The sequence below is a fragment of the Leopardus geoffroyi genome, chromosome C1, assembly GCF_018350155.1.
Source record: "Leopardus geoffroyi isolate Oge1 chromosome C1, O.geoffroyi_Oge1_pat1.0, whole genome shotgun sequence".
NCBI classification, from domain to species: domain Eukaryota; kingdom Metazoa; phylum Chordata; class Mammalia; order Carnivora; family Felidae; genus Leopardus; species Leopardus geoffroyi.
The window spans coordinates 179,048,482-179,069,838 of NC_059328.1; the positions used below are offsets into that span (position 1 = coordinate 179,048,482).

At 37.9% G+C, this 21,357-nt stretch overlaps 1 protein-coding gene across 2 annotated transcripts in view; it reads right to left on the bottom strand.

The window, feature by feature from the left end:
- Positions 1-428: 428 nt before the first annotated feature.
- Positions 429-21,357, bottom strand: part of TMEFF2 (transmembrane protein with EGF like and two follistatin like domains 2) — a 232,423-nt gene continuing 211,494 nt past the window's right edge. For both annotated transcript variants that reach the window (XM_045480570.1, XM_045480569.1), the window contains 3 exons: positions 6,075-6,198; positions 4,124-4,282; positions 429-758 (listed from right to left, as the gene is read on the bottom strand). In XM_045480570.1, the coding sequence (XP_045336526.1) occupies positions 662-758; positions 4,124-4,282; positions 6,075-6,198 (380 nt within the window). In that variant the 3' untranslated portion in view covers positions 429-661. The remainder of the gene's footprint in view (positions 759-4,123; positions 4,283-6,074; positions 6,199-21,357) is intronic.

The following is a 21,357-nucleotide window of genomic DNA, read 5'->3' on the forward strand; positions in this document are numbered from 1 at the left end:
TCCCCCTTTTTTGTGAGTTATAAAACACTTTCCCTCCCTTTTTTCTTTGATTTAGTTGATATGCCAGAGATTTTTCAGCTCTGGGGACGAAAATGGAAGACCGGGGAAGTTGATGAAATAGAGACGATTCGGAGATCTGAAATATTTTATCCTCACTCGATACAAAGAAAATTATTTTTTCTCTTTTCCAATAACCATCATTTCCCTTGAACTTGGAATCACTCAAAACCTAGCCACTGAGTCCTGTATAAACTAATGAATGCTCTGTCTCCAGATGTGGGGAAACATGAACTACTGGTACCTGTACAGATTGTACTAGCTTGATTATATTTACAGCTGTGAGATACCGCACAGTTAAGAATGCCAATTTTTTCTCATCACTGAGTATTTATTATATATAACAAATACATGGGAAAGAAAAAACTATATTGTGTGATATAAATAGTTTATTTACATTACAGAAAAAACATCAAGACAATGTATACTATTTCAAATATATCCATACATAATCAAATATAGCTGTAGTACATGTTTTCATTGGTGTAGATTACCACAAATGCAAGGCAACATGTGTAGATCTCTTGTCTTATTCTTTTGTCTATAATACTGTATTGTGTAGTCCCAGCTCTCGGTAGTCCGGCCACTGTGCAACATGCTCCCTTTAGATTAACCTCGTGGATGCTCTTGTTGTGTTGTCTGAACTGTAGTGCCCTGTATTTTGCTTCTGTCTGTGAATTCTGTTGCTTCTGGGGCATTTCCTAGAAGGTTGGAAAGTTCACAGATCTTAGTCCAGTGCTATACCTAAAATTTGGTCCTACAATTACAGACTGAAGTCATGGATTAAGCAAACTGTCGAAATATTTCAGACCAAAGAATTAATTAGTAGCAGAAGCCGGGATTATGTTGGAAGATTTTTCCTGTTTGCTTCTCCTTGCCACTGCGTTTAAGCATTTGTTGAGGAGAACTGAGGAACAGAGGCAGAAGTCGGGGAGGAACGCGGTTACCTAGTCTTGCGCTGCTCACTCAGTAAGGCAGAAGAATGACTCAGCACAATGCGATCAAGCAAGTTGTGAGCTCATCTCCTCTCACTTTAAAGGTCTTCAACAATTTTGTATTTTAAATGTCCTAAGGATGAATGTTATATTGACATTTCAGTGCTACAAGTTTAAATTCTATCCCACCAGAGAATGAGCCAACTGTTAATATCTGATATGTACTGAAAAGAGATATTGTTCCGGTCCAGCCTAATATCACTTTTACATATTAATGCTCTAAACTAGAGACATAAATTCGGACCCGTTATTTAGCTTCTATAAAAAGCTAAATTTAGTCAAATTATCTGAAAAGCTCTGATCTGTCTGGTGTCTTTTCTCTTGTAACAAAAGAATGCTTTGACGATGCAAATAAGAACAACGATGTAAAGTTCATATCAAGTCCTATTATAGTAAGATGGGCATCGGGGATTAGATATTCATATGTATGTTCATACGTGAATAAATATTTCAGAATTTATATTTATATTTTTTCCAGGGGTGTGGCAGATCTGTCAAAATGAACGTGGAGCTGAAAGTCGCATTCCCAGCAAGTCGGAGCTAGAGATAAAAAGATTAAAAATCCATCTTCCTAACAGGGCAACTCTTTTCATTCCAGAACATGTCTCTGGATGTCTATAATTTTATGACACATGTTGTATTTAGAAGGAGGACAGATGTTTGACTAACATAATAAAAACAAGGGGAAGCAATTAGAAAAAAAGAAAGCAGGAGGAGGAGAAGAGAGAAAAAACAGGAGAGACCAGGTGATGGAGAAATTAAAAGAAAATTGAAGAGAATGAGCAGACCTCTGCTTGGTGCAATTTTATAAATATTTTAGCAACTGGGTATGTTGGAATGGGTCTTGACAGACAAGCATGGTCAAGGTGGCCAGAAAAAGGGAGGGTTTGGGTGACGGGCAGATGGCCTCGTTGGAAAATCTGGTTTTGGAGCAGAATGTTTCCATGAGAATGAAATGAATCCACACTGGGAAAAGTGCGGCTTGTTGACTAGTATGACTCCTGGAAAGACTCTGGAAGACTAGGACATCCCAGGACAGATTTATAAAATGTGTTACAATAACGGTAACTTAGCTCACGTACTCCTCCTCAGAAGTAAACAGAGAATAGGTTTTGTTTTGTTTTAACGTGGAAAATGAAAACGGCCATTTGCCTGAAAAAAATGGCTTCCTCTAATTTGGAGCTCAGTTTAGGCTGTCGTGAGCATCAGAACACACAACGTCATGACCAGCCGAGGGGCAGGATGAGCAGTGGTTAAGGGTGCAGGCTCTTGCACCAGGCAGCCTGGACTCCAGAGCTGTCTTTATTGCTCATGTGCAAACTTAGCAATTTGCTAGCTTCTCACACCTCAGAGCCTCTGTTTTGAAAACGGGGATACCTGTTCCTTTCTCACGTTATTAAATATGTGTGTGCGTGTGTGTGTGTATGTATGATACATACACACACACGCATACGTGCACACGCTGGGCATTCCAGCTGTTCTTATTATGTATGGGAACAGGACTGTGGCTAATAACAAACTCGAGGACATATGCTAAAATATTGAAAGCTTTGCATTTTTGTCAGTACAGGAAGTAGCAAATCCAACAGTTATGAGATCAGACCCATTAATATGAATTTGGTTGCTCATGTACGTTGTGTAGATATCAGAAGTCTCAAGCCCCTTAGAGTAACATGGCACCATTTCTTGTGTTTTAGATTCTTTTCTATCTTTCCTTTATACTCAGTATTTTTGGTTTCCTGAGTTATCTTTATGTTCCCTAGAATCTATTTTAACATAATCCATTGACTCACTTGGCATCTAAACGTGAGAGTCTAGTTGATGAGCTCAACTTGGCTTCGAGCAGCACAAAGCTCCAGTCGATGATCTTCCCTTAAGCTTTTAGGCCCAGAAAGGATTTATGAACCATATTTTGTCTTTTTCAAGAGCAAATGCCACACTTGTCCTCAAAGAAGATAGTGCAATACAGCTACAGAGATGTATTATGGCCTTTATTTTCTAAAGATATGATGCTTTATTTTATTTTCCTGTCTGTAGAAAAATAATTTTGGAGGAAACATTCTGATTTACTATAGAGCTGTATAAATGAATGAAAGTTTAAATGTCTTGTGAATTTGGCAAACACCTTGAAAAACTTTCTTGGAACTTTTATCTCAAGGAGGATGAAATCGGGTCAGAAAGAAGTATCTTCAATCATATGGCTGGTTAGACAGGGCGTAAATAATACGAGTTTGGTTGCCATGAATTGACACACTGATAAAATTAAGCAAGTAAATACCTGGCCTTACTTCCTTTACCTCAAGCACAATGTCAAACATCACTAATTAACCAGATTTTTCTCTCCTGTTGAAACTGGATCCAGAGGGATCTCTCTCAGTCTAACTCTCCAGGAAACAATTACCATTTGATTGTCCTGGAGTTTGATATAAATGCTTATCGTCATATTTGCTGCCTATTCCCTATACCAAAGGTTTTCATGTACTACAACATAATCTTTTTAAATTATAGCCGCTGTCTTTGAATTTTGTGATTAAAAGCTATTTCATTAACTTAAGACAAAAATGTACTTGTTTACATCAAATATGTTAAAAATGATTATATCTGTGAGTTACACTTGGAAATAGAAGTACCACAAATGAGAGCTATACATTACCACGTTTCTAGGCCCTGTAACCAATCTATTCTGACCTCTTTTGGCATACTGATCTGAGTAAAGAAGGAAACACTGGTCATTTCATTAGTCTGTTTGTAGTTTGAATGAGGACTGACTTTTTATAGCTAAAAGAGAAGAGCAGGTTTAAACAAAGATTGGCATTATGCTTTAAAGAAAAAAGTATCTTTGCTTCAGAAATAAATAATCCTCATCAACATGAAAAAATAAGGAAAATAATTTGTACTACTCCAGCATGAAAATCGATGCTATTCATATGCTGTTATGATGAGGAAATTGGACTCCAGAGAATGGATGACCACAGAGGCCACGAAGGGACTCACAACTAGAGTGAACTGTTTCAGGCAAGGAGAAACAACATATTCCTGTATGTGGGTGGCCATTGAGCACAGGTACTGACCTGGTGATGCAGAGGACCACCACGCAGATGACGGCAATCTGAATGGTTCCAATCACAGCGGCGATTAAGACATACTGAAATCGTACAGGGCCGGGGACAACATACAGTACACTGTAGTCCTTTTTTTCACAGTGTTGACCAGTATAACCAGCATCGCACCTGGAAGAAATGAAGTGTCCGGTTACCTATAGCTGGGAGACTCATTTTTATAGTTGGCCCATACCCATTTATCTTCTTGTTTCTCTAAAAAAAAAAAAATGCTACTTTGTAGATATGGTTTTCTACTACTTATTTTCAACAAGATCTCCGTGTGTTTTCGGTTTCAAAAACATGAGGTTTTTCTTTTATACTCATAATAAGATTTTGAAGATAGGAGGGTTGGTAGGTAGTTTGTGATGACCATGTGAGAAATAAGAGATGTCCAGAGGTAATTGTTCTTTCTATATATTTTTGTTCAAGTGAGCCTCACATTTTCTGTAACTTGCTCTTTAGTCAACCTAAGCCAACATGATTATCTTGAGAAAAGGTTTGTTCCCGAGGATAGGGGTAACAAACAAGGGCTATTTATTTATTTATTTATTTATTTTTGGATAAAGCATTCTCTATGCTACTGTGAGACTGATTGTTGAAAAATGTTTAGACCAGAAGTACAACAAGCAATGTCTTTAATCTGTTGATCATAAAGTTGTCTACTTATGTTAAATTTCAGTAGGAAGAAAAGTATGGTGTAGGCAATATAGTTCTGTAAAATAAACCCATGTGCTATTCATCTGAGAATGAATGCTGCTTCTCACTCAGCCCTCATCAGAAAGCTCCAGTAGACCATCTTTGGGTTGCAACTAGCAGTTGACAATGGAAGGAAGAAACAGTTCACATAACAATACCAACGAGGATCAACTTGTCATTGGCTTTGTGCAATTATTTTAGTACGTCACGTGGAATTTCTACATCCTGAGGTCTTTCCTTCTGCCTCAGAAGGGTTCAGTAATGGGGACCCCAGTAAGGATAAGAGAGCAGCAGGAACCAATCTCAGTTTTGTTCACTCTACCTGGCTTCACTGGAAGGTAGGTGTCAGTGTGTTCAGTTAAGGAAAATGTAAAAGGAAGACAGTTCTTGGGGGGGGGGGGGGAGAAAGAGACACAGAAAAAGAGGAGGAGGAGAAGAAGGAGGAGAGGGAAGAGGAAGAGACAAGAGAGAGAAAGTCCTCTCACTGTATAGCAATACACAACCTATTTCATCATATGCCACTTGTATCTTCCTTTATAAAAATACATTTGTTTTTTAAGTTTGGCTTTACCATCTCTGAAATAATTATGTTCTATTCATGAATATTCAGCAGATATTTATATTTATTAAGTAAATCCAGACAAGGAATTTCTTTGGGTATCAACCTACTTAGAATCTGGGGAGGTACAGCTAATAATCTCACTATACAAGGCTTCTGGACAGCAGATCCGCAGAAAAGAGTATGTGTCTAGCAAAACCAAGATTGATAATATTTATTAGAACACCTGAAGGACTATGGAAAAGACCTCCCAGAAGCGATCATGTTCTCTTAATGTATAGTCAGTCCTCATCCATTCATTTCAGAAATACTTACTGAGCACCTATTATGTGTCAAGAGCTATTCTATGTCCATGGGAAAGAGTGGTGAATAAACCAGAGGAGGAGGCTGAGTTTTTAAGAAGCTTGTAATGCCAAAAGTACAATTTAAAATTCTACTAGAAGAGTGTACATAATAATATGTTACATAGTACTCCCATGTGTAAGGCACACCCCTTTCAGGGTTTTCTAGTGGGTCTGTGTGGGGGGTGAGGGGGAGAGGCAGCGAAAAGTTTTGCTGAGCATCACTCAGTCAGACAGAATGCCATCCAATTCTCTGCAAACATCCAGAATTTAGTTTTATATTTTTACTTTGCACATTTTAATAGTTAAAGAGTGAAAACATTACCTGCAAGATGGCTCCTGCATATTGATAGAATGTTCACACTTTCCATGCATGCAGAAACCATTGTAATGTTCTGGGCAAGGTATGTGGTGCTCTCTTGCACTTTCTTCTAACTTGTTAGCATTCTCTGTGAATATAGATAAAAGCAGGCACCCCTTGTAAATACTTTCTTAGCCCAGTAAGACCAACCAGGACATTAAGAAGCAAAGCTATAGTAGGCAAAAATATTTAAAAGGGCAAGAACTAAAAGGCTAAGCTTCAGAAGAACGAGGGAGGAAGAACTGAAAGACAGACATCTTTACAATTGTGTTTAGAGATGAAACTGCAAAATTACCCAATGCTTTTCATGCTTTTATGCAATTTCTTCCATCTTTAATAGCCAGTGATGTTTCTATGAGTTGTCAGACAGCTTTAATTTTCCTTGTGTAGAGACTGTACATTGATCATAAAATAATTCAAGAAGAACTATCCTATTTTTTGAATTTCAAAGCCCAGCATAATGTCCCTAAGAGTAAATTGCTGCTGTACCTGGATACTTTCTCAGTGTGGGAGCTTAAAAGTCAAAATATGGCTGTGTTCAGTTGTTAAACAGACCTTTCCCAAAACCAATGCAAATTGCAACAAATGTACTCTTTCGGGCTTTTTTCATTTACTGTGAATGTGCATTTTACTAGCATCCATACATTTTCTTATTGCCCAAATAAAGCTATCGAAAGAACAAACGTTATTTCAGAATCATTTATGTAGATACTAACACAGTACATATTGAATGCTGTGAGTGTATTCCAATGCATGGTAGCTGGCCTGTGTTAACAACGTTATGTGAAAGTTAAACTTACAATAAAGAAAAAGTTTGTGTTCTAAAATGAACCCTTTCCTCTATCATTAACGAGTTTTGTTTTCTTACGTTTCTACGAAGACATTAAAATACTTTTTCTGACCGTTAGCCCCAATACATTTGCTTGCTATTTGTAATACCATCTCTAAATAGTCTTTGGAATATGTTCATTTTCTAATACAAAGTTTTGTCGTTTTTGAGTCTTTTCTGTAATCTGTGGCCTGACCTGACAGACTTTAAAATTGTTGCCTAAGCACATGAAAACCAGAACTTTTTGACTCAGTCTAAGACGCTCTTCCATCCCGCTGGACGATCACAGATGATGTGTATATTCACCAGGAGAAAAAACACCTTCAATACTGGTGAATCAGACAAATGCATTATTTATGTTTAAGCAGAGCTGTAAAATATCTATACCTTTTAAGGTCTAGGTGTCCTCTGCATAACTTTAAAGTTTGAAGTATATCGTCAAATATGTTAAGTGTTTTCTTGCGTGGGAATATTTGTGTACATGTGAATGATGGGTAGTATTTCAAATCACATACTCAAATTAATAAAGGATTTGTCACAAGCTGCTAGAGAGATTGGAGATTACATTTAAATCATTCATTTGTTCTATATTTGTGTCTCTTTACCTACTTAGGTGGTATTTTGTTTGCACTATATCTCTAATATTTCTACTTCAGTGAATATAGTTAAAATTAATGAACCGCTTCCATGGAAAAGACGAAGAATATACAAAACTTTCTCTTTTGTCTTCTCCCATTTTTCCAAGCTACTTTGGAATTGTGTCATGGTGTTTTGGGCACACAAATGAGAGCCTCAGTGAGCAAACACACAAAAAAGTGAAATAAGTAATGTTGGGTGCAATTTCCAACATGGGAATATGTGATTAAACTGGAAGCAGGCCAATCATGGTATTTCGGTGTACCTTGGGAATGGCTTGTGGTCATTCATAAATCCATAGAGAAGATTAGGCTCATTTGCTGATGCTGCCAGGAGGCTACAAGCTGCAGTGGTCAAACCATGCACCTGCTGTTTAAAGGCGACTTTCACAGTGGGCTTTGCCAGCCAGCCCCACTGCTTATGTAACGAACCAGCACTGATTCTCATTCTTAGTTCTGGATCTTCTCCCCATGACAAACTATTCAACACTTGTATTCAGTGTTTGTTAGTAACTCTTCAGTGCTTCTGCACACCTGCACGGAGGGGAATTTTCTGTAACGTCCCTAAATTTCAGTTACACGTTGTGATTTCCAGCCTATTTTTTGAACACATCTTATTAGGACTATTTTTCTTTTTGTCAGTTGCTGAAGAAGATCAAGAGTTTTCTTAACTCCCAATCCGTTTTTAGGCTATTTTATTTTCAACTCTGTCCCTCACCCCATTCTGCTTTTGTTTCTGGATTGATACCATATCCACAGTTATGAACCAAAGTCCAAGGGCAAAGTAAGAGCTTGTTTGAGTTAGACTGTTGCCTTCGTGTAGTAAGAACCAGATACTTTCACAAAGTTTATTACCCAGATAGGATGATCACGTGTGAGGGGAATAGTTTCTACCATAAAATCTGCTAATTAGTTCACACCATTCCTTATGAGCTTGGAGTGCTCTGTTGTGCTACTCATAGGATACTGTCAAATGAGAAAGTTAGAGAGATTGAAAATAAATGAGTAGAAGAAATGATCCCTGAGCAAGAAAATGAGGAATCATCAATATATGTCAACAAATTTATAGTCAATCCAACCAAGTAAACCAGTTGATTGAAAACCTGAATGTATAACCACTTCTAGTAATGCAATAGACATATTTTAGAAATGAGATTTAAGTGTATTAAGAAGAATAGAGACACAGAAATCTAATATTCCGAACAAATATGTGTATGGATGATAATATTGGTGATCCTGATGTTTATGCACACAGAAGCATTTCAAGATTCAAAAAATATAAAAATTACGCTTTGGCAGTCCATGTTTCCTACAGTGGCTGACAATTTAGACGTCAATTTCCCTGTCCTCCATTGAAAAAGAGGTTTAATGTAAGGGTTGTGTTCTTTCTGCTAAAAGAGATAGTGACAACGGTAGAAACTCTTCGTGTTTTTGTTTAAAATCCTTAACTGATTTCCCACCCAATTGTTTACAAATGATTTATGCTGAAAGAGATCCGGACCCTTTTAAGAAACAATTTCTGGTATAATCTGAGTTACCTGTAGCAGTTAACAGGGCTTCATACCTATTGCTAGTCAACGCTCCAGTCAAGAGCTATAGAGGTGGGTTGCTCTAAAGCACAGCTACATGTATCATTTCTGTCCTTGTGCTTTCAGAGAAAGAGATGGGTGAGGGGGGGAAAGAGACAGGGAAAGTTTCTACCTTACCACAAGGCAAGTAAGGGAAGTAGTTAGAAAAGGGGCAGAGCCAGGCCAAGCAGTTCCGAGACTTAAATCTATATAACCTGGAGTGTGTGTATGTGTGTGTGTGTTCAGCGTTATTCCTGCCTTCCTCTTCCCCCAAAGCTGGGAATAATTTGTTTAGAGAATTCATCTGGCAAAGAAACACATTATGGACTGAGGCAGAAATATGAGAGTGTAAAACTGGACTAAAACTATCCACATCTCCGAAGAAACCATGTTTCCTTGGACAAAGGTTAGAGCGTGGCAAAAGGAGCTTCATGGTCTCTATTCAAGTACTCTCCAGGGTGGGGTGCCCTGAGAAGCCAACCTGAACTTGCAAACCTAGAGTCCCAGTTGCAGAAATGGATGCACAAAACTATTAGTGTCTGATGCTATTAAGTATTCACTCAGTCAACCCATTTCTCTTGTTCTGATGTTCTGTTCTCTGAACAGTCTCAAAACAATTTGACTTCCGTGCAGTCTACAAATTGGGAATGGCTTTAACTGTACCACCTTGGGTTTCTCATCCATTTGACAATTATATTTCATGTCAATTGAACTGACTGGTTCTGACTTTTCTGTGTATTTTTTGGGGAGCTGGGTGGGGGGAGCGTGAGTCAGCTTTCTCCAGCCCACTCACTTTGGGTATTTTGTAAGATCAAAGTTCTGTAGCTACAAGCCCTACCCATAGTGCACTGCAATCTGGGAGGTCTTTTGGGGGCTGATCAGATGATATTTCTCTGGAGATAGCCCTGTTTTGCTTTAATCAGGCCCTTTTTTTTTTTTTTTTTTTTGGAATCTATACAAATAAATCCCTTATGTCACTGATTCTCTAGGAGTGGTCTGCTTCTGTGTAAGCATTTCCGAGTAAGTTGGAAAGATCCTAAACCAGAGGTAACATCGAGGATTCAGTGGATGTTTTCGGGAACCAGATTTCCACTGCACATTTTTAAGCAACTAGAACTTGTTCAGTAAGTGAATGAGGAGTAGTGGGTTTCTGGTGGTGTTAAAAAAAAAAAAGCCTTCTTACTATTGTGCAGATTTTGTAGTGTTACTGTTTTGTAGTAACAAAAGTGTAGTGTTACTTGATTGTTTCAGGCTTCTAGGTTCTTTGAATTCTAAGAGTAATATTTGTTTCTATTGCTAATAGTTACTTAAAATAAATTACCAATAAATATTTACTAATATTTAATGTGAAATATTATTACTTTTGACACGCTGGGAAAAAGAATTAGACAAATAGAGACATTATTATAGTAAATAAAGGAAATCACTTTGCCTGAATTATGGGAACATTTTACTTTATCAAAGGGTATAAAATATCTTAAATATTTACAATGCCCATAATTCAGACGTTCTAGCCTAAAGTGAACTCCCCTATGCATTATCTTCCTTTTGGAAAAAAGTATGCTTGTGGATTTAAATTTAATTAATTTTTTTAGATGTTTATTTATTTTTGACAGAGAGGGCAAGAGCACAAGCAGGGGAGGGGCAGAGAGAGAGAGAGACAGCCAGTCAGAAGCAGGCTCTGCACTGACAGCTGAGAGCTTGATGTGGGGCTCAAACTCATGAACCGTGAGATCATAATCTGAGCTGAAGTTGGACGCTTAACCGACTGAGCCACCCAGGCACTCCTTAAATTCAATATTTAACAGCATGCTTTCACATCACAAATTATCTTTGACAAGTGCAGACATACAAGTAACACCATTTCATTTACTACCTTTTTAACAAGTTTTTCCTTTGGGCACACACAATGTGCCACACCTTTCCAACAAACGAAGTCTTCCATTGTGAAGATATTTATATAATACTTTTGTTTTCTACATTTAATAATGGCACAAGGAAAGCCCAGCACCGAAGTAGTCATATACTTGCACACCTGTTGTGATTACTAGATTTTACCTGTCCCCTACTTCCTGCCAGAGCCCTAAAGCAGTTTGAAAATAGTTTTATTTAACGAACATGGAAAAGAAAAACTGTCTTTATTTCTATTATATTTATATCGTGTCTGGGACAGAACCAAATTATGAATTTAGAAGTAAAGTCATGATTGTCCCTGTTGTTGATTAGAGTTGGTTTCAGAGAAAATATGTAATTCTTAGGATTTCGTGTCCTTATCTTTATCACGTATAAACATATGAGGTGGCAGTAAAGCCTCATATCTTCAATATGAGCTTGAATTATAGTCGAGGGTTTTTAAAGATCAGAAAAGTGTTCCTATTGAACAGGTTCTGAACGTAATGCAATAGGAGGTCTTGCAACTTGTATTTGTTCTTCTTAACAAATTCTATAATAGCTTCACCTGCTGTCATGGTTTCTTCAAGGCGTAGATGAGTAGATGAGAAGAGTCTCTCCTTTTTTAAAGCCTCTAAGACAGAGACTCAAATGAGAATCCTAGCTAAAAGCGACAGCTAGGGCAAGGGACATGAAGGCATTTAAAGACACAAATCGATTCTCAAGTTTTGTAAAGAGCAGTCCCAATCTTCCTAGTTATTTAATGTCTGTTAAAGATTTGGAAAAATAACTTCAAAACAGAAACCAAGTCCTTTGCTACCAATTCAACATTTCTTCTACCAGTGGAACCTATTTTTTCAGAAGAATAATGGAAACTATTTGGATCCACAATTTTGCCAGTTAGGCAGTGGTCTGGGTTGGGAATAGGACGGGTAGAGACAGAGAGAAATTCTTTTCTTTTCTTTTTTTTATTTTAGAGAAGGAGAGGGATAGAGAGGGCCAGAGTGGGGGAGAGAGAGAGAGAGAGAGAGAGAGAGAGAGAGAGAGAGAGAGGTAGAGAGAGAGAGAGAGAGAGACAGAGAATATCTTAGGCAGGCTCCACGCTTAGTGTGGAGCCCCACCTGGGGCTCAATCCCATGATCCTGGGATCATGACCTGAGCTGAAATCAAGGGTTAGATGCTCAACTGACTGAGCCACCCAGGCACCCCAGAGAAATTCTTTCTTACCCTACCATTGATCGGGCACTAATATAAAATGTGAAATGTGGTTATTCATATTACCACTTGCATATATAAATATTCTTATTGGACATTAAATAACTAAAATAAAGTGGAAGAAAACAAATTTTCATGTTACTACATTCTCAGGCACGGCCTTAATGACGTTATTCAAGAACTGCCTGAATTTAAATTGGAAAAAGTACCAGCATCTGAAATAGACATAGTAATTTGGGGACTGGAGTGATTGAAATGCAACAATGTTGCATGATTATTTGCATGGGGTTTATTATCTCAGTGTCTATTGGTAATATATTTCCATAGGTAAAAGTGGGGAAACCTGTGAAATCTCGGGAAAGAAACTTGTACGTAAACATTTTAACTTATGACATCCAAATACAGTTATTACAATTCCAGGATTTGGCATCCCAAGGCTAAATCACAGATTTAGCTATAAATTCCAGACCTCCAAAACACACACACACACACACACACACACACACACACACACGCACGTTTATTATTAAAAGAAAAGTAAGCAGATTTTGAGCCATTTGCTCTGTCTTCTGCCTCAGAAATGCCTTGCCCGGCTTCGGTGGCACAGCCCTCCAAAGCATGAAGGGAGCAGGCTACTGGGAGAAAGTATACCCTGCCTCTAATGGTCCTTTTTCAAACTTCACCATTCAGTCAAGAGCCTATTAACTCTCAGCAAGTGGGTAACTCCTATAGGTTTAGAGGATTTAGCTTGAAGACCTTTTCAAAATACAGTATTTCATGGAACTTTAGATGTCTTTGACAACACTTCATAAATATCAGGCCTTGAGAAGAGGTAGGGATCATTAACCTCTCAGGAGTCCAGAGTTGCCTTAAGCTTATCTGGGGCAATTTGCTATATAGCTCTCCCCACTGAGCTTTTGCTGCAGCAACCCTTCTTGCTTCCAAGCTGCTCTTGGAAGACAAAGTTTACTACAAACTTCAGAGAAAGAAAAAAAAAAAGTACGGGAAGCCATTTTATGCCAAGAATACCCCCCTCCCCTTCTTTATTTTGTCTTAAACTAAACCTATGCACATCTGGCCGAATGTATTTGCTCAGTGGCCAACTGGGCATCCTTTCTTAGCGAGCCTGTTTGGCGACAATGCCGAAAATGACGGTGTAAGTGACAGAGGGCTCAGGTCCTGTCTACTTCTGCCTTCTGGGCTATGCGAGTCAAGCTGTTTTTCCCTGCAGATACAGAAATGGTTAAGGGGTTCTGACAGACCTTCCCAGGTGACACGTTTGTTTTCCTCTGTGACACTGAAGTTGCTAACCAATAGAGAGCGAGGAGGATTTAGGTTGGAGCGTGCACTGAAATGCAGCAGAAAAAAGGGTTTTAATAATGTAAACAGGACAAAAAAATGGCTTGTGTTAATCTGTTACATGAATATTTCTCGAGCCCTTGCTATGTGTCTGTGCTATGTACCGTAGGTAACGTACTGTATCCATCGGTCGTCTCCCCATGATTTTGTTTGTCGTCTTCTAAACACAGCTAAGAAAACCGATCCGCAGACAAGGTGATGATAGTACATCTACATTTACTGGAGAATCTACCACATGTGCAACATTGTGTTAATATGATAAAAATGTATTCTCTATCACCACTCTTTAAGGTAGATTTATAAAAATCCCATTTTGTATAAATGAGGACATGCAAGCTCAAATAGGTTTAATTGCATATCTTAGAAATTTGCACAATTGATGGGCAGACCTGGGGTCAAAGCCAGGGCTCTCGCCAGTGTAACATGCAGAGCAGGTAGTCAAGAACTCATTAAGACAGAAGACAGTATCTGGCCTCCATATCTTACTTATTGTTTGCCCTTTATGATTCCTGACTATTTATCCCACGTGGATCCTGCTGTTGCTCTGAAAACTGGTTCTTTTCTTTTCTTCTTCCTTCTATCCTGGGAAAGATATCTTGTCCAAGGCCAAACCATCATGAGTCCCAACCTCTCCATCCTCGTCAAGGGCTCTCTCCGTCACTGATCTTTCTCTCCTGTATCTTCAACCCTCCTCCGTTCTTTGCTCCTTGCCACTAGCATTTAAACATTTTTGAATGTCTTCCTTCTTACAAATTTACAAAATCCTGGGTGCCTGGGTGGCTCAGTTGGTTAAGGATCTGACTCTTGATTTTGGTTCAGGTCATGATCCTATGGTTGTGAGATCGAGACCTGAGTGGGGCTCTGCACTGCTCTCTCCCTCAAAATAAATCAACATTTAAAAAAATTTTTACAGACGTCTCTTAATGCATGTCCCCTCATAGGTCTCTTGTCTCCTTTCTCCTCTTCTTAAGAAGCTAAACTTCATGAAAGTGTTGTCTCCACTCCTATTCTTTACTTCCTGCACTAAACCCCATTCGCTACCCACTGCTCTCTGGTCACCCCTGCAGAGAAACTGCTGGCACCACAGTCGACCCACAATATCCTTTTTTTTTTCATTTTAAGACAAAAATTTAAGTCTGTTTATTTTGAGAGAAAGCAAGTACAAGTGGGGGAGAGCAAAGAGAGAGAGGGAGAGAGAATCAGAAGCAGGCTCTGTGCACTGTCAGTGTGGAGCCCGATGTGGGGCTTGACCTCACGAACTGCAAGATCATGACCTGAGCTGAAATCAAGAGTCTGCCACTTAACCAACTGAGCCACGCAAGCACCCGGAACCACAACGCCTTTCTTGATAAAACTAATAGTCTCTTCTCAGATGTCCGCTGTCCCGATCTGTCAGTAATTTGATACAGCTGACCACTTCCTCCACTTCCTCCTTTGTTAAGTTTTCTCTTCCCAAGGCTAATACACTATGTACCTCTTGGGTTTTTTTTGTGTTGTTTTGGTTATTCTTTCTATATTTAGGTATTCTTTTTTTTTTTTGTACCTATTTTGTAGGTGTCTCTTTTCCAACTGATTCCGTAAGTATTGATGCTTTCCTAAAGTTCTTCTCTTTTTATACTTTAACCAATCTCCCCCGGGAGCCCATCCTAACTCAGGGCTTCTGTTGTCACCTAAATGCCTCTGACCTCCAAATTCTGATTACTCAGCCCAGATCACCTTTTCTGAGTCCTTACAAGGCTAACCTGTATTGTGAGGTGACAAGAAAGGACGCGCATTATTCATCTTAAATTTATTTGCGTGGGGACCCTCTCTCTTCTTTATAGTAACATTTTGTGGGACTCTTTCACCACCCTCCATTCTGGGAAACATTGCATTGGACCGTGGCATCTGTAGATTTTTCACATAGCCGCAAACATAGAAAATGGGAAACGTTTTAGGTTTTAGGTAAAAGAAGGAGACCACCTGCCGGGGGGGCTTTAGCCACCCTAGGCTCCTGAAGGCTAAGGTGGATTGATGAGTTAATACACCTGTTACTCATTCGGGGCACATAAGAAAACTTTGCTCTGGACTACACTTTCTCTCAGGTCAAAGGCTGTGTACTGTTTACTGTAACATCTCCAGGGTGTAGTATGAGGACTGGCACAAAATGGGTGTGCAGTAAGTAGTATGAATGAATGGATAAACAGTATAGGAATAGGCAACGTAAGTGGAAGCCACAGGTACCTTGGTGTGGCAACTTTCAAAAGACTAGTGCCTCTTAGCTGTTTGCATCAAAGAGTCGGCCACACTTGGATAATGTGTCCTCAAAGCCACAGATAATCCCCACTTTAAGTGGCAAGATAAGGTGCAATGTGGTGGAGAACTGTAATACACTCAATAGAATGTATATATTCCGGGTGACAGGAGTAGACGCGCAGGTAAAAGCATATCTGCTATGCCCCTCCGTCTTTGTCAGTGAAAGGCCAAAGGCTGGAGAGCAAAAATGTGTTGCTAACCATAAAGAACAAAAAAGACACCTATAAATGACTTGAAAGTGCAAGTATAGGCAATTGATGGGTTGATGAGTTTGCACTTTTCTCCCGTGTGATGTCATGGCCCAAAAAGGGCAATTAGAGAAATGACAGTGTAGATTTGGATTCATTTGCAAAGTTGGAGTACTGCCATTTGTTAGTACCTGACCAAATTAATGTAAGTGATTCTCATCGAAAGGGTTAGAAGGCACACCATCTTTTCCAATATTCGGTGATGAGACATAATTTTAAGAAACAAATGGAGCTGATTGTGCTGTGGGTGTTTCTGAAAGTTGGTTTAACATTTCAAATTAGCATTCTAAATAAAACCGATAATAAAAAAGTCATGGAGTCAATTCTAAGCAGAATTTTATAGTTTTTCTACGAAGTAATTTCGGAACATAGCATAGCCCCTGAACAGTTTAATGGCATTGAAAAGTTATTCTGTTTTGATGGTATTACTCAATGATATCTTCGTCTATGTCTACAAATCAAGTATTTTTGTGTTTAAGCAGAATAAGACAGCTAGTAAAGGTGGTATTGTTTCCTAAAATAAAACTGTTAGTGATGTGATAATTCATCACAGATTTATTTCCATGTAGTTTCTCCATTTATCCTGTTCTGGAGACATGATAATACAAATGCACAGCTTTTTGTCATGGCTCATATACACTGCTGTTTTTTTTTTTTTCTGTTTGTTTGTTTGTTTGTTTTTTTACCCTCACTAAAACTTTATGTCTAATGATTATTTGGTCATATAATAGCCAAATAGGTTACCATTAGGTACTGTACTGGGCTGAATAACGTGTTCCCCCCAAACTCATGCCCATCTGGAGCTTCAGAATGTGACATTATTTGGTAATAAGTTATCAGTTCAGACGAGTTCATACTGAGTTAGGCTGAACTCTAAATCCAATGACCACTCTTAGAAGAAGGTTATATGAAGACACACACGTAGAGGGCCATGTGGAGATGGACGCAGATTGGAGCTATTTTGCAACAAGCCAAGAAATGTGGGAGCCACCAGAAGCTGGAAGAGGCAAGGAAGGATTCCCTCTTTGAGACTTCGGAGGGAGTGTAGCACTACCAACACCTTGATTTCGCACTTTTGGTCTCCAGAGCCGGGAGACTATAAACTTCTGTTGTTTTAAGTCACCCAGTTTGTGGTAATTTATTATGAAAGCCCTAGCAATCTAATACAGTCACAGTTTAGCAACCAAACGGTTACACTAATAATTTCTTTTTATTTTGCATCTTTTATTTCTTAAAAAAAAATTTTTTTAATGTTTGTTTATTTTTGAGAGAGACAGAGACAGAGTGTGAGTGGGGGAGGGGCAGAGAGAGAGAAGGAGACACAGAATCCGAAGGAGGCTCTGGGCTCTGAGCGGTCAGCACAGAGCCCGACGCGGGGCTCGAACTCACCAACCACAAGAACATGACCTGAGCTGATGTCGAATTCAGCTGAAGTCAGCTTAACCAACTGAGCCACCCAGGTACGCTTTTTACTTATTTTATGAAATATATTTTTTAACAATCCACATGGAATCAGTGAAAATAAAGATTGGTTTAAGCTAGTATGTGACCTGGATGGCCTTGGTTTATGTTTATTTTGCCAGCATGCTTTTACTCTCAAAAGTCTCCTAGTTTGGGTGGTAAATTATATGATTACCTTAGTTTAAGTTTAGGTTGAAATATCTGTGGTTCATTACATTCCCAACACACACACACACAAACTACGTTTTAAGGTGCTGAAATGTCAAAAGATGCTAATAATCCCAGTTAAGAAGAATTTTTGAGATGATAGAAAACTTCATGGAAGAGGCTACATTTGTTTTTGATTTATTAATTCATTTTGTAAGAAAGACAGTTATCTTACATGATCATTTTGTCATACAACAAATGATGCTGCATTTTACCTTTATTTTTTTTTTTGCTTTCACTTCTTTATTTATTTTTTTATTTTTTTCAATATATGAAGTTTATTGTCAAATTGGTTTCCATACAACACCCAGTGCTCATCCCAAAAGGTGCCCTCCTCAATACCCATCACCCACCCTCCCCTGCATTTCACCTTTAGTAGAAAGAAGCAAATGACCAAGAATCAAACTGACATCAATGACCTTTCAACAATAAGATTCACAGGTCATATGTGGCACGTGATCTCCCACATTATCTCTATCTGCATTTTCAGAATGCCTGAATAGCTAATGCTTTATGGGATTCTGACTCATTAAGAAAATGATAGTTTTATTTAGCATTTTTTGTTTAAGAAGGATAAGAGTTTATAGTACTCTATTAAGAAAATTTGAACATTAAATTTTCTTTCAAGTGGTATCCTTCAGTTAAATGCAAATATTTTTAATCTAGGACAATTCATTCCCCAAATATTCTAAATAGCTATGGGTTCTCTCTCTCTCTCTCTCTGTCTCTCTTCCCAATTTTGAACAACTGATTTGCTTCTTATACTACCTTAATTTCTACTTAGTGATAACTCTGAGTACAAAAAAACTGCTCTAGAAATAGTTAAGGCTGAGGTGTGGATCTTAGTTTCTTTCCAGTTGGACAGCATTTAGGGCTTGATATTGGTTATTAACTAAATGGTACTCATGGTCTCAAGTATTAGTTTACCTTTTAACAGGTCTAACACACTCCCAGTGTATAATTTACAGTCTCCAAGTACATGGTTAACCATTCAAGAAATCAATAGGGATTATAAAACATGTACAAATTTGAATTTGAAGAAAGTCAAACACCTATTTTATCCATTAGAAATAAAGCAGCTGACATTTAGAATTAGAGCTTCTAAGGAAATAGAATGTATTTTGAAATAGAACGAGCACAAAATGTCTATTCCAGAGATAGTAGTGGACATAGCCAATTCAAACAAAGCACCTCACTGTTTCTGTAATGAATGCTATCCATATATCAACCCACAACTTTGGGGGATTCTTGGTATGTGGCTGTGTAGACCTTTGGATCCACAGAAGATAAGAAGCATGTTTTATCTTATGAGGTTTTGAAATTTACTAGATCTTGGTCCTACTTTTGCCTAATTAATTCATCAACCTATTTATTCACTTAAAAATATTGACTGATTCCCTCCTATGTGCCAAGTACTACAAGTACAGGCTATACAGTGGTGAATCAAACAGGCCAACATATTAGAGACGAGCAGTCTACAAAATAAAAAACAAACAAAAATCTAACATCTCAATTAGAAATGTTCCAGGGGAAAAATAGAGTATTCAGATATAGCAGAATAGGGTGGGAGGCCTCTTTAGAGAGTAAGGGAAGGCATATAGAGGAAGGAAGGATGAAAAAGAGCTGGTCAGGAGAAGAGTCTTGGGAAGACCCCTAGCTTTAGTAAATGGCACAAATGGAAAAAGACTGAAATATAGGAAAGAGACGTTCCAGGAACCAGCAAAGTGGCTACAGCAGAGGATGCCAAGTAGAGCAGAGAGAGGCCCAGGATGAGTTAGAGAATCAGTGAGTTCCTTTTTATGTAGAACTTCGTAAGCCGTGTTAAGGAGTACCAGTTTAAAGGGCAATGGGAAACCTACCATTTGGATAGTGTCAAGTAGATCTAATATGAAAAATGAATCATTGAGGCAAAAGAGAAAAGAGAGAGAACAGATAGGAGACCATTGTAGTAGTGTGACTGCAAGACAATGTCCAAGTCTTCGACCTGGGTAGCGGCAACGGAGGGAGAAAACAAAACAAAGCCAAAAAAGTAGACTGAATATGACTTGTTTATGTGTTGTAACATGGGAGGAACAAATCAGACGACTTGGTTTTTGGCTTGAACATCTGGGTAGTGTCTTTTTGTATAATGGAGAAGACTTGAGGAGAATCTATTAAGCTCTGAGGTATACACATGACAGATGTCTGGTTATGATTTTTGAGACTGCATCGAAACTTCTATGTTTATGTTTGGGTATGCAACAACATAATTGATGTTAAAGGTAGTAAATCCATAGTTTAGTAAGAAAATTATTAAGGGGTGAGATGTCTGTTAATAACATTAAGCAAATTTATGATTATTAACTGGAAATCTTTAGTAGGAGGAAGGACATTTAAAGTAGGAGGAAGGACATTTATAATGTCTACAAGGGATTTGAAGATGCAAATTTAAAAGCAAGATAAAAAATATCATGAAATGAAAGGGAAAAATTAGACTGTGCAAAAACATCACTGAGGAATGTTTTTAAGCAAAGCACTTTTCTCTCTTTTTGAAAAAATTATACAAGAAAATATAAATTATTTAAAGAGAAGTTTGTAGATTCGCTGTCCTCAGTTACCATTTTATAAAATAGGTTCTATTTTGGCCAAAAGATTATTAAATTATGTTATTTCACTTTGTTTAGTTATTTACATAAAATTTTTTGTAGCTATTATTTTATATGAGACTGCAATACCCCTAAATATTGGGTAAATATAAGGACATGAATGTGTGTGTGTGTGTGTGTGTGTGTGTGTGTGCATTTTTATCCTTGATATACTAGAAGGTAGAGGCCAGAAATGTTCAATTATTCTCTAATGTGATACAGCAGCTCAAAGGCGGAAAGCTAGCTCCAGAGGTCATGTGTTCTCATTTATTTTAATGAACTTTTTTTTTTAAAGAATAGTTCACATTTATAGAAAAGTTTCAAAGATGGTACAAAGAATTCTCATATACCCACAACCCAATTTTTCTGTATCTTTTCCTTTTTAATATGGTGTTTTCCTCACACTTTTTCAATGGTAAAGGATTGTCTTAGAGTTGTACATGTAGAGATAGGGGAAAAAATGAAAGAGGCAGTCACCTGGATAATTCCAAGCCAGAAAACAATTTTGTCTGAAAGATATAGATAATTGAGACAGAAATGTTTTTTTGCCTGGAGAGATCCCTATGATTGCCTTCCTTCTCCACTTAAATTTGCAGGTATAGCTATGACTATAGGTGTTTCACTTACTAATAGGAAACTGTGTATCATTCAATGTGAAGAATGTGGGGTTTTGAGAAGGCTAAATTGCTTAGTTTCTATATTTCTTTTCTTAAAAATAAAGTATATTGGGTATTTTTCATTCTAAAGGCAATTCACATTGATTTAAGGATAGTAGGAAACACAGAAAGTAAAAGGATAGAAAGTCTTCATTGTTTACAATCTACAGAACACCATTACCCACATTTAATTTATTTACTTCTAGTCTTTTTACTACATGTATTGTTTGTGTCTGTTTACTTAGATTAGATAATACACG